Source organism: Stenella coeruleoalba, assembly GCF_951394435.1.
Source record: "Stenella coeruleoalba genome assembly, chromosome: X".
Lineage (NCBI taxonomy): Eukaryota > Metazoa > Chordata > Mammalia > Artiodactyla > Delphinidae > Stenella > Stenella coeruleoalba.
This window is the reverse complement of record NC_137152.1, coordinates 87,386,776-87,413,817: the sequence shown is the minus strand read 5'-3', so window position 1 is coordinate 87,413,817 and position 27,042 is coordinate 87,386,776. Positions and strand designations below refer to the sequence as shown.

At 45.9% G+C, this 27,042-nt stretch overlaps 1 protein-coding gene across 1 annotated transcript in view; it reads right to left on the bottom strand.

Annotated features, from left to right (window-relative positions):
- FRMPD3 (FERM and PDZ domain containing 3) overlaps nucleotides 1–27,042 on the bottom strand; it is a 57,027-nt gene that overhangs the window by 7,784 nt on the left and 22,201 nt on the right. Inside the window, exons 8-10 of the mRNA XM_079910897.1 lie at nucleotides 24,988–25,077; nucleotides 22,989–23,168; nucleotides 15,470–15,614 (exon numbers count right to left, since the gene is read on the bottom strand). Coding sequence (XP_079767023.1) covers nucleotides 15,470–15,614; nucleotides 22,989–23,168; nucleotides 24,988–25,077 — 415 coding nt within the window. The remainder of the gene's footprint in view (nucleotides 1–15,469; nucleotides 15,615–22,988; nucleotides 23,169–24,987; nucleotides 25,078–27,042) is intronic.

Sequence of the window (27,042 nt, the reverse complement as noted above, 5' to 3'; positions counted from 1 at the left end):
CCTCCCCCTCCCCATATACTCAAGTCCATTCTCTAGTAGGTCTGTGTCTTTACTCCTGTCCTGCCCTTAGGGTCTTCATGACCTTTTTTTGTTTTTTTTTTAGATTCCATATATATGTGTTAGCATACGGTATTTGTTTTCCTCTTTCTGACTTACTTTACTGTATGACAGACTCTAGGTCCATCCACCTCACTACAAATAACTCAATTTCGTTTCTTTTTATGCAAAGCCCATATTTTTTAACCATTACCCTACAGTTCATCATGATTCTTAAGATGCTGGGGAAAAAAAGTCTCAAATGCCCTTCAAATTCCAGCTGGACAGGGTCAATGTGTCAGTGTTGCTTTTTATTAGTGCTTACAGTCATCACAAAAGCATGGTGCCGTCACTTAACAATGGAGCCGTGAAATACATGAAGCAAAACCTGACTGAATTGAAAGGAGAAATACACAACTCAACTGCAATAGTTGGAGACTTCAATACCCTACTTTCAATAATGGATAGAACAACTAGGCAGAAGATCAACAAGGAAACAGAGGACCTGAACAGCACTATAAGCCAACTGGACCTAACAGAAATGTATAGAGAAAGGGGGAAGATGGCAGAAGAGTAAGACGCGGAGACCACCTTCCTCCCCACAGATACATCAGAAATACATCTACACGTGGAACAACTCCTACAGAACACCTACTGAACGCTGGCAGAAGACCTCAGACCTCCCAAAAGGCAAGAAACCCCCCACGTACCTGGGTAGGGCAAAAGAAAAAAGAATAAACAGAGACAAAAGAATAGGGACGGGACCTGCACCAGTGGGAGGGAGCTGTGAAGGAGGAAAGGTTTCCACACACTAGGAAGCCCCTTCGCGGGCGGAGACTGCAGGTGGCGGAGTGGGGGAAGCTTCGGAGCCACCAAGGAGAGCGCAGCAACAGGGGTGTGGAGGGCAAAGCGGACAGATTTCCGCACAGAGGATAGGTGCCGACCGGCACTCACCAACTCAAGAGGCTTGTCTGCTCACCCGCCGGGACGGGTTGGGGCTGGGAGCTGAGGCTCAGGCTTCGGAGGTCGGATCCCAGGGAGAGGACTGCGGTTGGTTGCGTGAACACAGCCTGCAGGGGGTTAGTGCACCATGGCTAGCCGGGAGGGAGTCCGGGGAAAAGTCTGGACCTGCCGAAGAGGCAAGAGACTTTTCCTTTCCTCTTTGTTTCCTGGTGCACGAGGAGAGGGTATTAAGAGCGCTGCTTAAAGGAGCTCCAGAGACGGGCACGAGCCGCGGCTAACAGCGCGGACCCCAGAGACGGGTGGGAGATGCTAAGGCTGCTGCTGCCGTCACCAAGGGGCCTGTGTGCGAGCACAGGTCACTCTCCACACCCCCCTTCCGGGGAGCCTGTGCAGCCCGCCACTGCCAGGGTCCCGGGATCCAGGGACAACTCCCCTGGGAGAACGCACGGCATGCCTCAGGCTGGTGCAGTGTCATGCCGGCCTCTTCCGCCGCAGGCTCGCCCCGCACTCCGTGCCCCTCCCTCCCCCCGCGGCCTGAGTGAGCCAGAGCCCCCGAATCAGCGGCTCCTTTAACCCCATCCTGTCTGAGTGAAGAACAGACGCCCTCTGGCGACCTACACGCAGAGGCGGGGCCAAATCCAAAGCTGAACCCCAGGAGCTGTGCGAACAAAGAAGAGAAAGGGAAACCTCTCCCAGCAGCCGCAGGAGCAGGGGATTAAAGCTCCACAATCAACTTGATGTACCCTGCATCTGTGGAATACATGAATAGACAACGAATCATCCCAAATTAAGGAGGTGGACTTTGAGAGCAAGATTTATTATTTTTTCCCCTTTTCCTCTTTTTGTGAGTGTGTATGTGTATGATTCTGTGGGAGATTTTGTCTGTATAGCTTTGCTTTCACCATTTGTCCTAGGGTTCTATCCGTCTGTTTCTTTTTTAATTAAAATTTTTTTTTTCTTAATAATTATTTTTTTATTTTAATAACTTTATTTTATTTTACCTTACTTTATTTTCTTTTATCCCCTTTCTTCCTTCCTTTTTTTCTTTTCTTTTTTTTTTTTTGCAGTACACGGGCCTGTCACTGTTATGGTTTCTCCCGTTGTGGAGTACAGGCTCCAGACGTGCAGGCTCAGCGGCCATGGCTCACAGGCCCAGCCACTCCGCGCCATGTGGGATCTTCCCGGACCGGGGCATGAACCCGTGTCCCCTGCATCGGCAGGCGGACTCTCAACCACTGCGCCACCAGGGAAGCCCTCTTTCTTTCTTTCTTTCTTTCTATTTTTTCTCCTTTTATTCTGAGCCATGTGGATGAAAGGCTCTTGGTGCTGCAGCCAGGAGTCAGTGCTGTGCCTCTGAGGTGGGAGAGCCAACTTCAGGACACTGGTCCACAAGAGACCTCCCAGCTCCACATAATATCAAATGGCGAAAATCTCCCAGAGATCTCCATCTCAACACCAACACCCAGCTTCACTCAACGACCAGCAAGCTACAGTGCTGGACACCCTATGCCAAACAACAAGCAAGACAGGAACACAACCCCACCCATTAGCAGAGAGGCTGCCTAAAGTCATAATAAGTCCACAGACACCCCAAAACACACCACCAGACGTGGACCTGCCCACCAGACGACAAGATCCAGCCTCATCCACCAGAACACAGACACTAGTCCCCTCCACCAGGAAGCCTACACAAATCACTGAACCACCTTTAGCCACTGGGGACAGACACCAAAAACAACGGGAACTTTGAAGCTGCAGCCTGCAAAAAGGACACCCCAAACACAGTAAGATAAGCAAAATGAGAAGTAAGAAAAACACATAGCAGACGAAGGAGAAAGATAAAAACCCACCAGACCTAAAAATGAAGAGGAAATAGGCAGTCTACCTGAAAAAGAATTCAGAGTAATGATAGTAAAGATGATCCAAAATCTTGGAAATAGAATAGAGAAAATGCAAGAACATTTAACAAGGACCTAGAAGAACTAAAGATGAAACAAGCAATGATGAACAACACAATAAATGAAATTAAAAATACTCTAGAAGGGATCAATAGCAGAATAACTGAGGCAAAAGAACAGATAAGTGACTTGGAAGATAAAATAGTGGAAATAACTACTGCAGAGCAGAATAAAGAAAAAAGAATGAAAAGAACTGAGGACAGTCTCAGAGACCTTTGGAACAACATTAAACGCACCAACATTCAAATTATAGGGGTTCCAGAAGAAGAAGAGAAAAAGAAAGGGACTGAGAAAATATTTGAAGAGATTATAGTTGAAAACTTCCCTAATATGGGAAAGGAAATAGTTAAGTCCAGGAAGCACAGAGAGTCCCATACAGGATAAATCCAAGGAGAAACACACCAAGACACATATTAATCAAACTGTCAAAAATTAAATACAAAGAAAACATATGAAAAGCAGCAAGGGAAAAACAACAAATAACACACAAGGGAATCCCCATAAGGTTAACAGCTGATCTTTAAGCAGAAACTCTGCAAACCAGAAGGGACTGGCAGGACATATTTAAAGTGATGAAGGAGAAAAACCTACAACCAAGATGACTCTACGCAGCAAGGATCTCATTCAGATTTGATGGAGAAATTAAAACCTTTACAGACAAGCAAAAGCTGAGAGAGTTCAGCACCACCAAACCAGCTTTACAACAAATGATAAAGGATCTTCTCTAGGCAAGAAACACAAGAGAAGGAAAAGACCTACAATAACAAACCCAAAACAATTAAGAAAATAGGAATAGGAACATTAATTACCTTAAATGTAAATGGATTAAATGCTCCCACCAAAAGACACAGAATGGCGGAATGGATACAAAAACAAGACCCATATATATGCTGTCTATGTCTACAAGAGACCCACTTCAGACCTAGAGACACACACAGACTAAAAGTGAGGGGATGGAAAAAGATATTCCATGCAAATGGAAACCAAAAGAAAGCTAGAGTAGCAATTCTCATATCAGACAAAATAGACTTTAAAATAAAGGCTACTAGAAGAGACAAAGAAAGACACTACATAATGATAAAAAGATCGATCCAAGAAGAAGATATAACAATTGTAAATATTTATGCACCTAACATAGGAGCACCTCAATACATAAGGCAAATACTAACAGCCATAAAAGGGGAAATCGACAGTAACACATTCATAGTAGGGGACTTTAACACCCCACTTTCACTAATGGACATATCATTCAAAATGAAAATACATAAGGAAACACAAGCTTTCACTGATACGTTAAACAAGATGGACTTCATTGATATTTATAGGACATTCCATCTAAAAACAACAGAATACACATTTTTCTCAAGTGCTCATGGAACATTCCCCAGGATAGATCATATCTTGGGTCACAAATCAAGCCTTGGTAAATTTAAGAAAATTGAAATTGTATCAAGTATCTTTTCCGACCACAACACTCTGAGACTAGATATCAATTACATGAAAAAATCTGAAAAAAATACAAACACATGGAGGCTAAACAATACACTACTTAATAACGAAGTGATCACTGAAGAAATCAAAGAGGAAATGAAAAAACACCTAGAAACAAATGACAATGGAGACACGACGACCCGAAACCTATGGGATGCAGCAAAAGCAGTTCTAAGAGGGAAGTTTATAGCAATACAATCCCATCTTAAGAAACAGGAAACATCTCGAATAAACAACCTAACCTTGCACCTAAAGCAATTAGAGAAAGAAGAACAAAAAATCCCCAAAGTTAGCAAAAGGAAAGAAATCATAAAGATCATATCAGAAATAAATGAGAAAGAAATGAAGGAAACGATAGCAAAGATCAATAAAACTAAAAGCTGGTTCTTTAAGAAGATAAAAAAAATTGATAAACTATTAGCAAGACTCATCAAGAAAAAAAGGGAGAAGACTCACATCAATAGAATTAGAAATGAAAAAGGAGAAGTAACAACTGACACTGCAGAAATACAAAAGATCGTGAGAGATTACTACAAGCAACTCTATGCCAATAAAATGGACAACCTGGAAGAAATGGACAAATTCTTAGAAATACACAACCTACCAAGACTGAATCAGGAAGAAATAGAAAATATGATCAGACCAATCACAAGCACTGAAATTGAAACTGTGAATAAAAATCTTCCAACAAACAAAAGCCCAGGACCACATGGCTTCACAGGCAAATTCTATCAAACATTTAGAGAAGAGCTAACACCTATCCTTCTCAAACTCTTCCAAAATATAGCATGGGAGGAACACTCCCAAACTCATTCTACGCGGCCACCATCACCCTGATACCAAAACCAGACAAGGATGTCACAAAGAAAGAAAACTACAGGCCAATATCACTGAGGAGCATAGATGCAAAAAACCTCAACAAAATACTAGCAAACAGAATCCAACAGCACATTAAACGGATCATACACCATGATCAAGTGGGGTTTATTCCAGGAATGCAAGGATTCTTCAATATACGCAAATCAATCAAGGTGATACACCATATTAACAAATTGAAGGAGAAAAACCATATGGTCATCTCAATAGATGCAGAGAAAGCTTTCAACAAAATTCAACACCCATTTATGATAAAAACCCTCCAGAAAGTAGGCATAGAGGGAACTTTCCTCAACATAATAAAGGCCATATATGACAAACCCACAGCCAACATCGTCCTCAATGGTGAAAAACTGAAAGCATTTCCACTAAGATCAGGAACAAGACAAGGTTGCCCACTCTCACCACTGTTATTCAACATAGTTTTGGAAGTTTTAGCCATAGCAATCATAGAAGAAAAGGAAATAAAAGGAATCCAGATCGGAAAAGAAGAAGTAAAGCTGTCACTGTTTGCAGATGACATGATACTATACATAGAGAATCCTAAGGAAGCTACCAGAAAACTACTAGAGCTAATCAATGAATTCGGTAAAGTAGCAGGATACAAAATTAATGCACAGAAATCTCTGGCATTCCTATACACTAATGATGAAAAACCTGAAAGTGAAATCAAGAAAACACTCCCATTTACCACTGCAACAAAAAGAATAAAATATCTAGGAATAAACCTACCTAAGGAGACAAAAGACCTGTATGCAGAAAATTATAAAACACTGATGAAAGAAATGAAGGATGATACAAATAGATGGAGAGATATACCATGTTCTTAGATTGGAAGAATCAACATTGTGAAAATGACTCTACTACCCAAAGCAATCTACGATTCAATGAAATCCCTATCAAACTACCACTGGCATTTTTCACAGAACTAGAACAAAAAATTTCACAATTTGTATGGAAACACAAAAGACCCCGAATAGCCAAAGTAATCTTGAAAATGAAAAACGGAGCTGGAGGAATCAGACTCCCTGACTTCAGACTATACTACAAAGCTACAGTAATCAAGACAGTATGGTACTGGCACAAAAACAGAAAGATAGATCAATGGAACAGGATAGAAAGCCCAGAGATAAACCCACGCACATATGGTCACCTTATCTTTGATAAAGGAGGCAGGAATGTACAGTGGAGAAAGGACAGCCTCTTCAATAAGTGGTGCTGGGAAAACTGGACAGGTACATGTAAAAGTATGAGATTAGATCACTCCCTAACACCATACACAAAAATAAGCTCAAAATGGATTAAAGACCTAAATATAAGGCCAGACACTATAAAACTCTTAGAGGAAAACACAGGCAGAACACTCTATGACATAAATCACAGCAAGATCCTTTTTGACCCACCTCCTAGAGAAATGGAAATAAAAACAAAAGTAAACAAATGGGACCTAATGAAAGTTCAAAGCTTTTGCACAGCAAAGGAAACCATAAACAAGACCAAAAGACAACCCTCAGAATGGGAGAAAATATTTGCAAATGAAGCAATTGACAAAGGATTAATCTCCAAAATTTACAAGCAGCTCATGCACCTCTATAACAAAAAAACAAACAACCCAATCCAAAAATGGGCAGAAGACCTAAATAGACATTTCTCCAAAGAAGATATAGACTGCCAACAAACACATGAAAGAATGCTCAACATCATTAATCATTAGAGAAATGCAAATCAAAACGACAATGAGATATCATCTCACACCAGTCAGAATGGCCATCATCAAAAAATCTACAAACAATAAATGTTGGAGAGGGTGTGGAGAAAAGGGAACACTCTTGCACTGCTGGTGGGAATGTGAATTGGTACAGCCACTATGGAGAACAGTATGGAGGTTCCTTAAAAAACTACAAATAGAACTACCATATGACCCAGCAATCCCACTACTGGGCATATAGCCTGAGAAAACCATAATTCAAAAAGAGTCATGTACCAAAATGTTCATTGCAGCTCTACTTACAATAGCCAGGAGATGAAACAACCTAAGTGTCCATCATCGGATGAATGGATAAAGAAGATGTGGCACATATATACAATGGAATATTACTCAGCTATATAAAGAAACGAAATTGAGCTATTTGTAATGAGGTGGATGGACCTAGAGTCTGTCATACAGAGTGAAGTAAGTCAGAAAGAGAAAGACAAATACCGTATGCTAACACATATTGTGGAATTTAAGAAAAAAAAATGTCATGAAGAACCTAGGGGCAAGACGGGAATAAAGACACAGACGTACTAGAGAATGGACTTGAGGATATGGGGAGGGGGAAGGGTAAGCTGTGACAAAGTGGGAGAGTGGCATGGAACTATATACACTACGAAATGTAAATTATATAGCTAGTGGGAAGTGGCCGCATAGCACAGGGAGATCAGCTAGGTGCTTTGTGACCACCTAGAGGGGTGGGATAGGGAGGGTGGGAGGGAGGGAGACGCAAGAGGGAAGAGATATGGGAACATATGTATATGTATAACTGATTCACTTTGTTATAAAGCAGAAACTAACACACCATTGTAAAGCAATTATACTCCAATAAAGATGTAGAAAAAAAAAAGAGAAATCTATAGAATATGTCACCTAACAGTAGCAGAATATACATTCTGCTTAAGTACACCTGAAACATTCTCCAGGACAGACCATATGTTAGGTCATAAAATAGACCTCAATGAATTTAAAAGGAATGTAATCATATAAAGTATGTTTTTTGAGCACAACAGAGTTAAATTAGAAATTAATAACAGAAGGAAATTTGCGAAATTCATATATGCGTGGAAATTAAATAAAACATTCCTAAATAACCAATGGGTCAAAAGAGGAATCAAAGGAAATTCGAAAATACTTGGACATGAATGAAAATGAAGACAGTATATGAAAACTTATGAGATCTAACTAATGTAGGGTTTAGAGGGAAATTTATAAACACCTACATTTAAAAAAGAAGAAGGATTTCACATCAATTACCTGACCTTCCACCTTACAAAACTTGAAAAAGAAGAGCGAACTATGGGAATTCCCTGGTGGTCCAGTGCTTAGGACTCGACGCTCTCAGTGCTGTGGCTCAGGTGCAGTCCCTGGTCAGGGAACTAAGATCCTGCAAGCCACACAGCGCAGCCAAAAACAAAACAAAACAAAACAAAACAAAACAAAACAAAGCAAACAAAAAAACAAACTAAACCTAAAACAAAGCAAGCAGAAGGAAATAAATAATAAAGTATAGAGGATACAAAAATGGAGAAAAATAAATGAAACTAATAGTTGGTTCTTTGAAAAGATCAATAATAATAACAAACCTTTAGCTGTACAGACCAGGCAAAAAAGAGAAGATTCAAATTACTAAAATCAGGAATGAAAGAAGGGACATCACTGCTGACTCTACAGGTATGGAATCATTTATAAGGTGAATATTTTGCATAAGCTTATGCCAACAAATTAGATAACCTGAGATAAAATGGACAAATTCCTAGAAATATACAAATTACCAAAACTGACTTAAGAAGACAGAAAGTCTGAATAGGCCAATAACAGGAAGATAAACTGAATTAGTAATTAACTCTCCCCAAATCAATCAATCAAGTCAGCCAGTCAGTCAGTCAGTCTGTCAGTCCAGGCCCAAATGGCTTCACTGGTGAATTTTGTCAAATGCTCAAAGAAGCATTTATAGTAAATTTTCAAAAACCCTTCCAAGAAATAGAAAAGGAAGGGATACTTCTCAACTCATTTTGTGATGCCAATATTACCTTGCTACCATAACCAGACAAAGACATCACAAGAAAACTACAGACCAATATTTCTTATGAATTTAGATACAAAATATAGATCTCAACAAAATACTAGCAATCTGAATCCAGAAACATATACCAAGAATTATACACCATGACCAAGTGGGATTTACTGCAGGAATGCAAGGTTGATTTAACATCCAAAAATCAATTAATATAATATACTATGTTAATAGAACAGAGGACAAAAGCCACATGATCATCTCAATAGACACAGAAAAATCACTTGACAAAGTCCAACACCTTTCATGATAAAACTCGACAAAATAAAAGGGAACTTCCTCCACACGATAAAGGTTAACTATAAAAAACCAAAGCTGGGCTTCCCTGGTGGTGCAGTGGTTAAGAATCCACCTGCCAATGCAGGGGACATGGGTTCAAGCCCTTGTCCGGGAAGATCCCCCATGCCGCAGAGCAGCTAAGCCCGTGTGCCACAACTACTGAGCCTGTGCTCTAGAGCCTGCAAGCCACAACTACTGAACCCGTGTGCCACAACTACTGAAGCCCATACGCCTAGAGACCGTGCTCCGCAACAAGAGAAGCCACCGCAATGAGAAGCCTGCGCACCTCAATGAAGAGTAGCCCCCGCTCACTGCAACTAGAGAAAGCCCGTGCACAGCAACGAAGACCCAACACAGCCATAAATAAATAAGCAAACAAATAAATAAATAAAAACAAAGCTTAACATCATACTTGATGGTGAAAGACTGAAAACTTTCCCCCTAAAATAAGGAAAAGTCCAGGATTTCCATTTTAACCACTTCTATTCAACACCATACTTGGATTTCTAGCCAGGACAATTAGACAGTAAAATGAAATACAGTCATCTAGGCTGGAAAGGAAGAAGTAAAACTATCTCTATTTGTAGATGACATGATCTTATATAAAGAAAAATCCCAAGGAATCCACTAATAAGCTATTAGAACTAATAATCTCAGCAAGGTTACATACAGGATAAAAGCTTAATATACAAAAATCAATTGTATTTTTATGCACTAGCAATAAACAATCTAATTGTAAAATTAGGAAACAATTCTATTTATAATAGCATCAAAAAGAATAAAATACTTAGGTATAAATTTAATAAAAGAAGTACAAGACTTGTATACTGGAAACTACAAAACATTTGTGAAAGAAATTTGAAGAAGATTTAAATAAATGGAAAGACTCTATGTTCATGGACTGGAGGACTTAATATGGCTAAGATGGCAATACTTCCCAAATTGATCTATAGATTCAACACAGTCCCTATCAGAATCCCAGCTGACTTTGTAGAAACTGATAAGGTAATTCAAAATTTCACATGGAATCACAAGAGACCCAGAATAACCAAAACAATCTTAAAAAGAAGAACAAAGCAGGAGGACTCATACGTCCCAATTTAAAAACTTAACTACGAAGCAATGGTAATCAAAACTGTGGTACTGGCATAAGACTTAGACATTATAGGTTATATGGAATAGAACTGAGAGTCCAGAAATAAACTCTCTTTTATGGTCAAATAGCCCAATTTAAAAATGAGCAAAGGATTTGAATAGATATTTCACAAAAAAAGATATGCAAATGACCGATAAGCACACGAAAAGATGCTCAACATCACTAATTATTATGGAAATGCAAATCAAAACTACAGTGAGATACCACTTCACATCCGCTACAATGGATATAATAAAAAAGATGAACAATACATGTGTTGGCGAGGATATGTTGAAATTGTAACCCTCCAACATTTCTGATGGGAATGTAAAATGATGCAGTCACTTTGGAAAACAGTTTGCAGTTTCTCAAAATTAAACATAGAACAGCAATCTTACTCCTAGATATAAATACCCAGTAGGAATGAAAAAATGTGTCCCTACAAAAACTTGTACATCAATGTTTATAACATCATTATTCATAACAGCCAAAAGGTGGAAACAACCCAAATGTCCATCAGTTGACGAATGGATAAACAAAATGTGGTCTATCCATACAAAGGAATATTATTAGTCAACAAAAAGAAATGAAGTACTGATACATGCTGCAACATGGATGACCCTTGAAAATATTATGCTAAGTGAAAAAAACCAAGCTACAAAAAGACCATATATTATATAATTCCATTTATACAAAATGTCCAGACTAGGCAAAGCTATAGAGACAGAAAAGTCAATTAGTGGTTGCTTAGGGCTGGGTGGGGGAATGGGAATGAGTGCTAATGGGTACAGAGTTTGTTTTAGAAGGGGTGTAAACATTCTAAAACTAAATTGTGGCAAGGGGCTTCCCTGGGTGCGCAGTGGATGAGAATCTGCCTGCCAATGCAGGGGACATGGGTTCGAGACCTGGTCCGGGATCCCACATGCCACGGAGCAACTAAGCCCGTTGCTACTGAGCCGGCGCTCTGGAGCCAGCGAGCCACAACTACTGAAGCCCGCACACCTAGAGCCCATGCTCCGCAACAAGAGAAGCCACCACAATGAGAAGCCTGCGCACTGCAATGAAGAGTAGCCCCCGGTCGCCGCAACTAGAGAAAGCCTGCGACCCAACACAGCCAAAAATAAACAAACAAACAAATAAATAAACAAATTTATTCTTTTTAAAATGTGGCAAGGGGCTTCCCTGGTGGCGCAGTGGTTGAGAGTCCGCCTGCCGATGCAGGGGACACGGGTTCGCGTCCCGGTCTGGGAGGATCCCACATGCCGCGGAGCGGCTGGGCCCGTGAGCCATGGCCGCTGAGCCTGCGTGTCCGGAGCCTGTGCTCCGCAACGGGAGAGGCCACAGCAGTGAGAGGCCCACGTACCAAAAAAAAAAAAAAAAAAAAAAATGTGGCAAGGATTGTACAACCCTGTGAATATATTAAATATACTCAAAAACACTGAGTTGTGAACTTTAAATGGGTGAATTTTATGGCTTAGAAATCATGTCTAAATAAAGTTATTTTTTTTAAAAAAAAGCACAGCCCTGGGTACATGATGAACTCCCAATCATTATAAAAAGAGCAAAAATGTGCTCTGTACTTGAAAGGACCTTATGGGGTTTATCTCATACGAGCCTGTCAATCCCTCATGAGGCAGGAACTATTATTATCCTCATGATCACACAGCTGGGACATGGCAGAGCAGGGACTGGAACCCAAGTCTTTCTGACTTCAGATCCCAACCCCTGCTGTTTTCCATAAGCCATGTTGCCTCTCTATACAGTCAATGTAACCACACTGAGTGGGTTCAGTTTAGATCATAGTGGCTGTATCTAGGGAACTCTGGGTCAGCTGGGGGAGTAGTATGTAATGACCTCTGTGCCTTAGGTAAGAAGTGCTCTAGGGGAGCACTGAGCCAGGAGCACAAACTATCAGTTCAGGAAGTCTCTACCCACAGGCACTGTCCGTGGGTCCTCGCCATGTACCCGTGCTAACTCCCTGTGACACAGCTGAACAATCAGCATAGCCAGCCTGGCAATAAGCTGCCATCCGAGGTGGCTCCCATGGGCGTGTCCAATAAGCAGGTGGTGACTTCTCTCAGACAAGATCTGGAAGTCTAATGGTGGCTTCCCTCCCTGCAAGACGGAAACATCTCCCAGCATCAGGTTATCAAGGCCAGGTGATGCGCAGCCTGCCACTCGGTATTGTGATTTGCAGATCCAAGAAGCAGCATGGGGCTGTGTGGAGGAGAAAATGTGCCTGGAAAAGCCCAAATCTCCTCTGGACAGAAGGTTAGAAATGCCAGTAAAGCCAGGTGCGGTAGGCTGATGGCTGGGACAGCATGCCTCTCAGATTGTGAATCTGCTGTAAATTGCTCATCAGCTTTCCCCAAGAGGGATGCCCTAGTCTATCGCTCTGTACTCAGCCACTCGGCAGGCTGACTTAAAAGAAATGCTTGCAAAGAAACAGGACGGTGATCCAAGTAGATCAGCATATATATATGCTCAAATATATATCGCACACACACACACACACAGCACGATGTTGACCCAACCAGCTTTCTATTACTTGGCCTTGCTGTATTCTATAGTCCGATGATCATTACTGGTTATAATGACCTAGAAGACTTGGAATACGTTCATGTTCTTTCTGAATCATCATTAAAAAAAAAAGAGTCTGTTATGTTCAGTCTAGCTTTAGCACTCTGCATGTTGTGGAGTTTTAACTTCATGAAAATCAGTAAGCCACGCATGGGCTATGTAGTAGCCTTTAACCAATATTCAATTCACTAGACCAAACTGTTTTCTAACCATGGGAGAAAATGTAGAGTGAGTTCCTCCAACTGTGGTCCCAGTTGGGGCCCCCAAAGCCTTATTTTCCTGGATTTCCCCAGGACACAAGTGAATTCAAGGCTGGAGAGATGGTAGCTGCCTCTGGATTTCCCACCAGCGGTACAGCTGGAGAACTGGTATTTGTCTGAGCCTTTCTCAAGCCCAGGTGTTGTTCTGTAACCCGGGCAGAGGTCTCCTCAGTGGTGCCGCTTGCCGTCCCCCTTGCCCGTCCTTGGGGCCATGGGATAAGATGTGCATACCAGCCCCCGACAAGCGGAGCTGTGAGGCTCACCCTGTCCCACTGGCCAAGAGCACTGGGTGGCTGCTGTTGAACCCAGCATCTAACAGTCCCAAATGCCACACATCTGGGCCCCAAGCGTGGACTCAGGGCCTTGGGGAAGTGAAGCACTGCAAACAGCAGGGACACCACCGTGGTCCATGTGGCTCCTGTATGGACAGAGAGGCCTTGTGCTAGAGGCAGCCTGAGCCCCCGTCACTCTGCAGGCCCAAGGAGGCTCTCAGGAATCAGGGAGGGGCTCTAAAGCCATGCCCGTTATTTCTAGAAGTCTCCTTTCCAGGCTGCAACACCTCCAAGAGAAATCAATTTGCCTTTGGAACAGCTTCCCTTTTCCCTTTCTCCCTCTCTATCCTGCTCAGTAAGAGGTATCATTGGGTGTGATGACAGAGAGGAAGACCACAGGGGACACTGACAAAGCTAATGCCGGCCTTGCTTTCCTTTGGCCATCTGAGATTTGATAGTACAGATGGCCACCGCTTCAGAGCTATTCACCTGTGGCAGCTCAGCCCCTGGGCTCCTTCTATTCTAAGTCAGTTCCTTTGCTTCTCTATGTGAAGCCTCCTTCATATGCTTTGAGGCCACCTATCCTTTCCCACATCTGTGGTGGATTGCCTTCTAATTCCTGTGGACGTGACGAGATGTAAACGTGGGCCTGTCACGACGTTCGTGATGAAGAGATCATGAGGTGAGAGGGTGGGTGTAGGTACACGGCCCACGGGGTGCTGGTCATCCATCAGGAGTGTGTTTCTAGGGGCTTCCCTGGCGGTCCAGTGGTTAGGACTCCGCGCTTCCACTGCAGGGGGCCCTGCAGGTTCGATCCCTGGTCGGGGAACTAAGATCTTGCAAGCTGTGCAGCATGGCCCCCCACCACCAAAAAAAAAAAAGGAGTGTTTCTACTCTCAAACTCCTCGCTCTAGATGACATGGGACCACGCCGTAAACCAAGACAGCTTTGAAGAGAGAAGAAAGAGTCAAGCAGCAAGGCAAGTGGATGGAGCCATCAGCACGTGAGGAGGGTGACTCCTGGGTGGTCAGTCTCAGCTTCCACCTGTGATGTTTGGGTGCAGGGATGGGGAAAGCCTCGGGTCTAATACATAGAGTACCTGTTCTTTGGGTCTCCCCCTTCTCCTCCTACTCTGGTTCGGGGCAGCAGCATCTGGACTGGGCCGATTTGTCCTGAGGCCCCTGTTTGTGTCATCACCAGGACAGCCCTGAGGGGTGGCTGTACTGAGTTGCCTAACTGGGAAGCCTTCTGTTTGGGGGCAGCACTTGACCCTGTTTGTTCTCAGTGATCGTCCCCTCCTATCTCCAAGCCTCCTGCTGGATTGCATTCTGGGCCTGCACAGCCTTTCCTATCCCAGCCTTCCATGGCCTCTTACTTCAGGCAGCTCTGTCAATGCCGACTCTGATGGACAAAGAAAGGTTTTAGCTTCAGTTTCCACCTCCACTTTCAACTAAGCCAGAACACCCGTGCATCTCTCTTAGATCACTGTAGCTCTAAAGCTTTGCCTTAGATCCAATGCAATTCTCGAATTGGCTCTACGTATTGCTCGTTTGCTATTTTTATCTTACGTTCCTTGATCAACTAAGACACAAGGTATTGTCACAGGCATCCTTTGTGGGACAGGCCCATCTGAAGGCCAGCTGTCTTTTCCACTGTCTTGTGCCACGTAGGACGCAGTGGTACAGCATGGGCTCCTGGTAAACCAGGCGCTGGCAGAATGGGGTGAGCATTCCATGTCTCCAGGGTCCAAAGGGCCTCTGTTACACTGAAAACCGAGACTCAGCCCTACCTGCCTTGATCATTGGAGGTGGGAGAGGCTGGCTAGCAGGCCTGGAGAAGACCATCTTCCTGGAATCCAGCAGGAGGCGGCAGTACCCCGCAATCAGGCAGGCAAAGTTGGTGGCTTCGGGCCACTCCATCAACAGCACCAGAGGCTGGGGGAGACATGGGAGGAAATGTGAAGACACAGGAAGGAGCGGAGCAGGTGCGTGTCCAACAGAACAACAGCAAAGGCAAGATGACTTGCATAGTTACGAGAACATACTTTCTGAACCCCAAATTAAGGCACATAGCCTGACAAATAATTTCTTCTGATTTGAGAATTCATTTATAGTAAATTCTTACCCAGGTATCAAAACTAAATCAACCTTTAATTACACATTTAATGAACCACTTTTACTGAAAAAGACTAAAATATAACATCACATGACTGCTGTGTGGCTGTTTGGGTTTTTTGGGGCTCAGCAGATGTGCAGGCCTGCCGGGAGAGCAGGGCTGAACCTGGGAGTCTAGGCTAGGTTGGGGAACATCCTTGACAGGAAGTTCCTCAAGTGCACAAGCTATCTCTTGCTCATCGCTATAACCCGTTATGGTACCCAGAACAGCCCCCCGGACATGGACACTCTGTGCAACCTGGTTCTCACTGTGTCTTCTGGGCCACAAAGTCTTTATGGTCTGCAGTCCTGCTCAGACCTTCATGCTCTCCCCCCCGTTTTCCTCTGTTTCCCAAAGTGCTCTCACGATGTTAACTGGTGCTCCTTAAAAGAGTTCCTTGGTCAAATACGTGGTGAAATGCTGAGTTAAACAAAGCTATGCAGATAGTTATACTTATGGGAATTCTCAGATCCTTTAATATATTAACGTGCACTGTGAAACTTCCAGAGGGCTTTAGTATTCCAACTTTTTCCAATTATTTGATGGAAAAATCTATTTTCATAGAACATCTCATGGTAGTAGGGTTGCTTTTTCTGTTTTGTCTTGTTTAACCCACGTTGGAAAATACTAGCATACCCTGTTGACTTCTGTTCCTGACCGTAAATCAGTCAAATTAATCTTGGCGTTAGCTAGTTGACTGCTTCAGAGACCTGGCAACGATATACCCAAATAATCAGTACCTTTTTAAGAAAACTTCCCAATATCTGCATTGTAATTTTATGGTTTGAAAATAAATCTGGGTCAGACTGAAGTCAGCCATGAGAGTATTCTCCCTGCCATAGGGCAGTGGCCTCCAGATAAAGACCACTGAAGACTGGCTGAAGAGGGAGCCATGGGGTCGTGGCGCATCTCGTCTTTTGAGGGTTCCCGGACCAGGCATTAAGAGCTAAAAGAATTAAGAGCAGGGAATGAGTCTCTTCTCTGACTAGTGAGGGGTGAGGAGTGAGGTGAGGGGTGATTAGGGCCCCCACTAGGGTACTGGCAGTAAAAAGGGACACAATGAAGACTTGATGGAACTTGGTCACCAACTAGACTAGCCTTCTTTGGCTGGATCATCACCTTGGGAACAATTCTGAATCCAAACCAGCTCAGCTTTTAGCTAAAGTTGTACCAGTTTTCTTTGCTATTTCTCAGGATCCTGACACGTAGCTTGAGTTGAATATTTTCAGTTCATATAGACCATGGGTTGGCAAACTTTTTCTGCAAAGGGCTAAATCGTAAATATTTTAGGCCTTGTGGGACACACGGGCTGTGTTGCAAGACCTCTGCTATTGTAGTGTGAGAAAAGCCATAGATCATCTGTAAGCTAAACAAATGGATGTGACGGTATTCTAAGAAAACTGTTTCCAGAAATAAGCAGTGGCGGGTCAGGTTTGGTTCATGGGCCATAGTTTGCCACCTGATCTAAGAGAAAAGCTTCTTTCCAGTTAAATACAATTGTCTGTATTCATTTTCACACCTCTCAGCTTGTTTCATTTGTCAACAGTGATCTCCTTGTCCACTGGAAATTCTTCTCTTGGCTTCTGTTTCTGTGAGGTGACACTGTGCTCTGGTTCTATAATCTCTGACCACCTCCATCTCTGTCTCTCTCTTCTTGTGCAACCTCCCCACTCGATGTCCCAGGCTCAGTGCTCAGCCCTCAGTTCTCCACGAGGGCATCAACTTTCACTTTTGAGCTGGGGAGCCCAAAGTCACCATCTCTAGTCTATTTCCCCCTTGAACTCTTCCTATCTCAGAGCTCGTACAGTGCTGGGTCTATATCGTACAATCTTGTGCTGGATCGAATCCTCTCTTGAGTTGTTTAATAGTTATTGTTCATCCAATTCTACAGCACGCCACGGTAAGGCATTCGGATTCTGCCCCACAGGCAATGAGTTAGCGATGCTCCTATGGAACTCATTCAATACCATCAGGAAAAAAAAGGAACCATCCATACTCGGAAGAGCAATGTCTCCTTTCTCCAGTGAGAAAGGGACCAGGGATGAGACGTTACCTTTGGGTCATCATTTGGAAGGGGCAGAGGGGATGTCTGTACCTCCAGTTAATGCATGCTTCTTAATCACAACAGAATGGTCAACTCTGGGTACAACAAAGTAGAGACAGAAGGGGAATAGAATGGGGGTGGGGGAGAATAAGATGCCCTTCCTTTCTGCCTCACCCCCTACCACCAATGACAGAGGTTTGGGTATGGATAGCTGCTACCGCCATTACTATGAGGTCCCAAGACCTGCTAAGCTGGCCTCCAGAGCGTTCACAGACATCATGGCCGTCACTGCTGCCACTGCTTTATTTCGGACCCTCAACATCTTCCTCCAAGGCCAAAACTTCTCAAGGTATATGTGAATGGGTCACAAGTGTGCTGAGATCCTGAGCCCCTCGGCTTCTGGGTCCTGTTGCCTCTGGCCACAAGGTGCCTCATCTGTTTATTCCAGTGGGTCGTACAAATTGTGGCATTTTCATGATATGGAAAAGGTGGGGACACACTAACCTCAAGACCTTCAGTAGCCTCCTGATCGGCCTCTCTGCTTCTAGGCTCTACCCACTTCACCTCCATATTGCTGCCTGAGTGTCTTCCTAAAACACAACTCTCACTTAAAATCTTTAATAGCACATCACCTAAAACCCACTGCCTTCCAACATCACACAAAGCCTCTTGTGACCCAACCTATAGCTCCAAGCATATCTCCCACTAACTCTGCCCTCCTCCCGCCACCGTCCCTCACCGTATGCTCCAGCAACACCACCTCATTTACAGGGTGCTAGAGAGGCCTTGTCGTTTTACCCATTCATACCTTAACCTATGTTGTTCCCTCTGACTGAAATGCTCCCGTGCCCCACTCTGTCCACCCAGCAAGCTGCTATGCGCTGGCTAGATGGCTCATGGACCACGCGACCCGTTGGGATGTGCAGCTGTGCATCCCAGAATGGGGCCAACGCAGGTCCTGCCCTCGTGGAGTTTATGAACCATCAGGAAATAAGACATAAATGAAGGGAATTTCCTGGCGGTCCAGTGGTTAGGACTCAGCGCTTTCACTGTGGTGGCCTGGGTTCAATCCCTGGTCGGAGAACTGAGATCCCACAAGCCTCGTGGTGTGGCCAAAAAAAAAAAAAAAAAAAAAAAACAAAGACATAAATGAAATAATCACACAGAGGAATATGATTGCAAGGTATGATAAGCACTATGAAGGAAAAGTAGAGAGACCTACCAGAACACAGAATACCCTGGACTGGGGGATGGGTGGATGGGTGGGTGTGAATGTGTGCATGTGTGACTACTTTGGTTTCAGAAGCTGGAGGGAGCTTCTTTGAGGAAATGGCATTGGCTGACAACAGAATGAGAGACCACTGGACCAAAGCACAGGCTGACTGGCTGGCTGACTGATGGAGAGACTGATAGACTAGCTGGCTGCAGAGTAGCCTGACTCGCTGATGTCCTTGCTGACGAGCTGTCTGCAGGACAGGCACAATGCCTCCCAGCCTGACATCCTGACTGGTTAGCCGCCTGGCTGGCTGGTCTGCTGGCCGATGGACAGATCGGAGGCTGAGTGCCTAACTGGCTGATGGACTTAACTGTCTGCCTTCAATTTCCCCTCTTCTCTCTTACCCCCAATACAGCCCAATGTCGGTAATAAAACAGCATGAAGGCAAAACCTTGTGCCCAGAGAGGGCCGAACACAGCCCGAACTGGTTCAGCACAGCACATCAGCAGCCTCTCGTCTGCATCCACCCACAGCCCACTGGGTCCCAGCACCGGCCAAATGCAGCTGGCAAAAGGGACACAGAAGCAACTTTTGCCAGCAGGGGTAAAAATCAAATCAAAGGCAGGCAAGCAAAGAGACTGGATAGGTTTTCTTAGAAACCTTCAGAAACAACATTTTATTTTAAATAGAATTTTAATGATCATGACGTCTAATGTAATGCTTGTCCCGACAGAAAGCACGAGAGCAATGAGGCTCAAACACGAGAAGAGGAGACACACTGGCCCGCAAGAGATCCCTTGGGACTTTCCTTTGATGGTTTACTTTCCCCCCTTACGGGCTCCTGTGGTAATGGGGTATGGTAGTGGCCCAGAGCTGTCTCATTCCCAGACTGTGCTGTCTCCTGAAGAAAGATATTTGCATACTACCTCACGTTTGCCCCACTACGAGCAAGTAAGCTGAGTGAAAACTGTAGCTAAATATGCCCAGGCCATCTTCAAATGGAAAAGGAGAAAAGGAGAATGGAGTTGGAGGCATGGCCAGCCCTGAGAAGGTACAGCAGGCATTAATTTGACATGCTCTAGCCCCATCTCCTTCCTGGGGTGCCCTGGGAGCTCAAACACAGCCAGCACTTTGGGATGCCAGCGAGGGAGGGGACTGGCTTTGGGGTAGCCTTACCTCATGCTAGCATCCCTGAAAACAGGGAAACAAAATCGGAATCCAGGGGTCTGGAGGAGTAAGTGTACAAGATGACGGTCCTTGAGTCCCAGGGGACCGGTACCTTTGAGTTCTTGCCTCCACAGCACTCACTCAGCAAAGTGCAACCTTCTCGTAGCCCCCTCCATGCACCAACACGATGTCCTGTTTATCCTGCGACGTAGGCTCTCACCTCTTCACCCACCCACGATTTGGACCGTCCGAGTGCTGCGTGCGCAGCACTGTCGTTCAGTGCACTCAGGATATAGGCAGCAGGCAGTAAGGGTTACGTATGACTTATGCTTTGTGTGTGCAAGACAGGAATGTGTAAGGGGATACGCGTGCACTCTTAGTGATTCTACGTTTCATCCTCACTCTTTCTTTTCCATTACCACTGCTATTCCTCCAGCTCAGGCCCTGCCCTTGTCACTTCACACCTGCACTAGCACTACGATCCCCTCCCCGCCTCCCTGGCTTGGCACTAGCCTTGCAGACAACCATCTGGTACATTGGTCCCAGTCAGCTTCCATCCTGTCACTCCTCTCTTCAAGGGCCTACAGTGGATTCCCACTAGGATTCTCAATTCCTCAGACTGGCCTTCGAAGCTTTTCACCAGCTTCTTCTGCCCACTGCCAATCTCTCTCCAATCTCTTTTCTCGTTATTCTCCTCTCCAGTCAAGCAACTATGCTTATCGACCTGCACATATGGCTTACTTATTTCTGTGCTTACTCTCTTCCTGTGAACACATCCCACTTCTCCCTGCTAATCCATGCCTATCACTTCAAGATCCAGCTTCAAATACCCTCTTGTGGGAAGCCAGTTCTGGTTAACCCCTTCCTCTTCTTTTGTTCCATGTTCCACACCACACTTACCTACAAAATTTTACTTCATATGAACTTCTCCTCATTGCTGTTTTGCTTCGGAAAAATAACAGGTCTCGTTTGTTGACTACTTACTCTGTGTCAGGCAGTGTCCTAAGACGTTTTACCTACATTTTCTCATTTAATCCTGAACGACAACCTATGGAGGAAGGCACTCCATTTTGCAGTTGAGGAAATCAGGGTTCACAGAAGTTAAGACACCTTTTCAAGGCCACACAGCTAGGAAGTGGTAGAGCTGGGATTTGAACTTGGTCTGTCTGATTCCAGAACTCCATACATGTTCCAATGTGGTGTGATTAAGGCAGGTCATGTGCCTTTGTGAGTCTCCCCACTAAGAGCGAGACCCCTCCTGGGCAGCATTCATGCCCACAACTGTGGCCAGATCACTCCTAGAAATGAGAATAGTGTTCCTCACTCAGGCAACATCCACTGACCCTGCTTGGGCTGGTTCCTCCCAGAGCTTTGGACCCAGAGGTCAGTGGTTCTCAAACCTGGCTGTACTACAGAATCACCTGGGAAGTGAAAAAGAAATAAATCCTGACGCTCAGGCTGTACCCTGACCAATTAAATCACAATCTCTGGGAGTAGGGTCCAGTCATCTGTATTTTTTAAAAGCTCTCAAGGAAATTCTATTGCGTAGCCAACATTGAGAATCACTCGTAGAACATAGGAGACTTGGTTGGAAAGGTGTTTCTAGTTTTAAACCCTTTTTATTTCTCAGGAAGCCATATCTCCCCTGCATGTCTTGTCTTTCCTCCCACGCTTCCCTACCTGTCCGTTTGGCTTTTTACCCAGCAACATCTGAGGAGGGCAGCAATCATTGGTTGAGGTAGTGGCCACAAGCCAATGAAATATCAGCTCCGGGCAGGTTCCTAAACCAATGGGAAGCCTGTGAATCACAGGTGGAAAACTCAACATAATAAAGCTTCCTGGGTTTCACAAAGACACAAATAAATAATTTGCTCTTTTAGAAAGAGCAAACGTTCCACCTGTTAATCTGCTAACAATATCTCCCCCCGGGAAATCCTTTAAGAAAGGAAACTTGCACCTCCTCTAAGAGCATCCGCCAGCTGGCAGGCCGGCCTTCCGCCACCCACACTGGTCACTGGGTGTTGAAACAGGAGAGCCATGGAGGAGGCGGCTGACCACGGCTGTCAGACTCTGCACAGGCGACAGCTGCTTGCCAGTCTGAACGAGCTGATCTATGGGAGAGGTTCTAAGATTCGAGAAGAGCTGGACCCTGGGAGGTGAAATGGGGACGAGGTTCTGCCTGCTCCCTGTCTCCCCAGGCCCCCTTGGTTCTGTCCACGTACTCAGACACCCTCTCATCCATGGATCCAAGTGTGCACGCCTACGGCAGAGCTCCCTAACTGGCATGCACATATCCCTTCAGCCTCAGGGGCAGCCAGGCGGGGCCTGGGGTGGCCAGAGTCCCCGGGGCTGGTCCATTTAACCCAGTGTCCTGCATGAATATAATTTTCTCTGTGTGCTGTGACACGAGAAAGATTGGGAAGCAATGGCCTGGGAGGTAGCTCCGAGTTCCCCAATCCCCCTGCCCATTGCTGAAAACCTGTCACAGGTTGATCAGACACTTTCTAGCCTTCCCTAGCACCGCCTGATCTTAATATGGGGTCAAGACAGTGTCCCAGAGGGTTGAGAACAGAAAGAAAGATGAGCCCCCAAAGGCCCAGGGTCTGAACCACTTCAGAATCACTGAACCTCACCTAATGGGTTGACACTCTGTTTCTCAAGTTTACTTCTTCCTCTGTTCCCAAGGCCTGTTCCTGGGAAGAAGTAGCCCCTCGAAGCCGCGCTTACCTTGGCATCCATGATGCTGGTCTCCACCCGGGCCACGCCCTGGTTCTCCCGGAACAGCTGGATCTTGCTGATCTTGCTGAACTCGGACAGCACAGTGGTGAGGTTGGTTTTGAGGTCAATAACATGGCTGATGCCGTGACGGGGTCCCACTAGGAGGGTGGTGGCCGACTGCTTCTCATCCTGGTGCCCCAGCGTGGTGGGCAGCATTCAAAGAAAGAAGGGCAGAGGAAGTGAGGAGAGGAGGCGGGAGGAGGAAACAGAAAACAGGCGTTGGACCGGTTCTGCTGCAAGGTCTGGAAACATCTGGAGCTCAGTGCCAGGGCCAGAGGACAACCTCGAAGGGAAAATGGTCTGGGATGCCCCTGTTCTCAGGCCAGGGCCCCGGATCATCGGTCCAAATGGACACATTAGCCTCAGCAGAAGGGAGAGTGAAGAGGGCAGCAGCAGGGCTGGTTCTAGCAAAATTGTCAAATAGGTGAGGTTTATTAGCACCCTCTTCCTACCAAGCCCCAGGGATTTTCCATTTGTTGCCTCAGGCCACTCAAGGCTCCCACCTGGTGCTCTGTCTGAACAGGTGACATCCTGTGTTTGGTCTTTACCCTCCCTCACCAACAGCCACTTGAACTTGCACTTCTCACCTGGTGCTAAAAGCTGAAGTGACAAAGTAACTCTGCCCAAGGTGTCAAAGGTTGACTGGGCGCTTAATGACTGGAGGAGTGGAGGGGGACCTCCCTCCCTAAGAAGATATTTGCCCTTTAATAGGCATTACAGCAGTCTTACCCCAGAGGAATGACCTATAAGAATTTCAGCACTGGGCTTTCCGTAATCCTCAAATCCCAGTATGTAAGTGGCCACCTCTGCGCCTGATGGACTGGATTCCCTTAAGTGGTCGTGACAGGCTCCTTGACGCCATCAAGCCTGAGCCCTCTGCCGGCCCATTCCCTGGCATTAGCATCATTCCCGAGGAACCTATTCCATCTGCTCTAGACGCTTCGGTAAGCGGCTTTCCATCAGTTGCCCCACGAGCATGACAGTGTGTTCCCCAGAGCGTGACAAGCACCTGGATCCAGTCAGCAAGATGATTTGAATTTCCTTTCACCGAGGCTCACTAGGGTAAACTAGCCTGGGGCACAGTCTTAGGGGGACCACTTGTGCCCCACTGGAGAGGAGCGTTGCTATAGTGAAGGCCCTGGCAGGGAGGGGGGACGTCTGGGCTAGGGGATTGAGGGAATATGGGTAAGAGCAATGAAACAGGGCAGGGGTCGGCAAACTCTGGCCCACAGGCCAAATCCAGCCCTCTGCCAGTTTTTGTCCAGCTCACGGACTAAGAATGGTTTTATACATTTTTAAATGCTTGGAAAAAATTCAAAAGAACCGTATTTTGTGACATGTGAAAATCACATGAAATTCACATTTCAGTGTCCCGTAAACAAAGAGATATTGGAACACAGCCAGGCCCATGTGTCTATGCGTTGTCGACGGCTGCTTTCATGCTGCAAAGGCAGGGCTGAGTAGTTGCGACAGGGACCTTCATGGCCTGCCGGCCAGGCCTAAACTATTCACTTATCTGGCCCTTTATAAAAAAAGCTTGCTAACCTCTGAAATTGAGAAAAGGGGGCACAAAAGAGCCTAGAGGGATACTGTTAACAAATATAGCCTCCTACTTTACATTTTATCTTTTCCTTTTGTCCGCATCGCGAGGCTTGCGGGATCTTAATTCCCCAACCAGGGATCGAACCCAGGCCCTGGGCAGTAACAGCGTGGAGTCCTAGTCACTGGACCGCCGGGGAATTCCTGAAATTTTTTATTTTATTTTTTTGCCTCCTACTTTCACCATTTTACCAGAGGCGGGACCAGAGCACCACGGGAGGGAAGAGGGAGAAGAAGGAGGAAGAGGACAGAGCATGCCACCTGAAAGATCTAATGGAGTCTCTCCTGTCCCCCCAGCCAAGGACAAGCGCCCCCGAAGGGTTCCCTCCCCCTCGCTGCCCTCACTGACCAGGCCCACAGTGTTGAACAAAACGCCCGTGAACGTCGGAAGTTCATTCAGAATTCGAAGATACTGGAGTTTGGCCTGAATTGCAGAGCCCTGTGGAAACAACCGACTCAGAAATATGAGAAACTTGAGGTGCACAGGAAAAGCAAACCCATGTCCGCAGGAAGGAGGGTCAACAGCTTAGGACAGGCACTAGTCAGACCAGTCAGAAAGCCCCACTGTGGGACGCTCGGGAGAACCACAGGAAGGTTCCAGTTTGGACAGCTCTTGCCAGACTCTAGCATCCCATCTCCCTTCCTAAACCCTCCTCCTATCCCCCGATCTTCATTCCTGAAGAATCCAGCTTACTCATTTTGTTCCTCGGTTAATTTCGACGCCTTTCCCCAACTCCAACACCCCACGACATCTATACCTCTCTCCTGAGATCCCTGATGGCCACTAGGTACTGGCCCTCCCCAACTGGGGGTCGCACTCAGTACCTTTATCCTGAGCACCTCTAAGTCCCGAGCCTGCTCTTCCTCTGGCAGAAAAGTCTCCATCAGTGGTACCCGCATCCCCCGGGCACTTGAGCCAGAAACCTGTGAGTCACACTGGACTCTTCCCTCAGCCTCTCACCTGAGGGCCACCAGTCACCAGATCATCTTGATTCTACCTCCTAAGTCCCTCTCCACCCTACCCATCCCTCTTCTCTAGCCCCGTGGTCATTGCCTGGATGTCCTCCACTTGCATCACGGTGGCAGCCGGGTTACGTTCAGTACTAACACTCCTTTCCCTCCATCCCTCCACATTTTCAGTTAGAGGGAACAGCCTAAAACATAATCACACCACTGGCCGCTTAAAGCCCTCAGTGGCTCCATGCTGCCTACAGGGTGAAGGATGACCCCTTTCCACGGCACACGAGGCCCTCCGTGAACAGGTTCCTGCCAACCTCTTTGGCCTCCTCTCTTGCCCGCACCCCACTCAGGCAGCTTCCTTGAACCCTCCGCACTGGTTTCTGCTGATCTCTTTGGATCTCCCTGCCTGGGAAAGTCTTCCTCCCCGCAACTCATCTAGACAAACTTCTATCTGTCCTTTAAGACCCAACTCTGGCATCAAATGCACCAACTCCTGGCCTTTTCCATCTCCTCCAGGCTGGGCTGGCTGCTGTTCCTCCGCGCTTCCAGGGCACCTGCACTGGTCGCACTGTGTTGTGACTGCCTCTTGTTTCCCCACCAGCCCGTGCCTGACTTGAGGGCAGAGACCGGGCCTTCTTCATCTTTGTATCTCCGGCCCAAGCACTGGGGGTGGGGGGCGCTCAGAAAAAGTGTTTGCTGAGGAGATGGTTGGGAGCCCTGAAGCTCTCAGCTGGGAAGAAAACAATCTGATTAAATATGCACAGCAAAGTAGGAATGGCTTAACTCTCGGGGGAAATCTGCGTCTTAAAAGAGAAGCTAGTTGGTAATGCAGGGAATCTGGCATGGGTGGAATATAAGGGGGCAACTGTGTCCAGTGTCTCCATCTGCATGTGGATTCTGGTGCCCCTCACCACCCGCCTGCCTCCTAGGCAAGCAGACTGAGCCTTGCAAGCCTGAGAAGGGCCTGCGGGGTTGGGAAGGCAGGGAGCGGGAAAGCGCGGGAGAGCACAGCAGTGACCTGAGTCCTCCACCCGCCACCCGGCGACCCATTCTCCAGGTCAGGCCTTGCCCCATGGGGCTGGGCTTTTATCTCCCAGAATTCCCTGTACCAGGGCTGATGAATTAGAAAGCTGATGAGGGACAGAGCAGTTGTTTCCACGGGAAACATGTCTCCCCAGGGTCCAGTGCTGTCCACACCACAAGTGCTTCATCAGCACTGACTAAATGGGTGGAACGACCCAAGAATATTCTCCTCCTGCACCTTTGTCCCTTTGCTTTGAGGACCCTGGGCTCTCCCAGTTACTTGCCACTGAGCAGTCTCTGGGGGTGTCTCAGGCTTGGGGAAAACCCCTCTCCACAATCATGCCCCATATCTGGCCAAGCTAGATGTGTATCCAAGTCAAAAACAGTGGGGAGGGTTCCCCAGAAGACCACACCTGCTGGG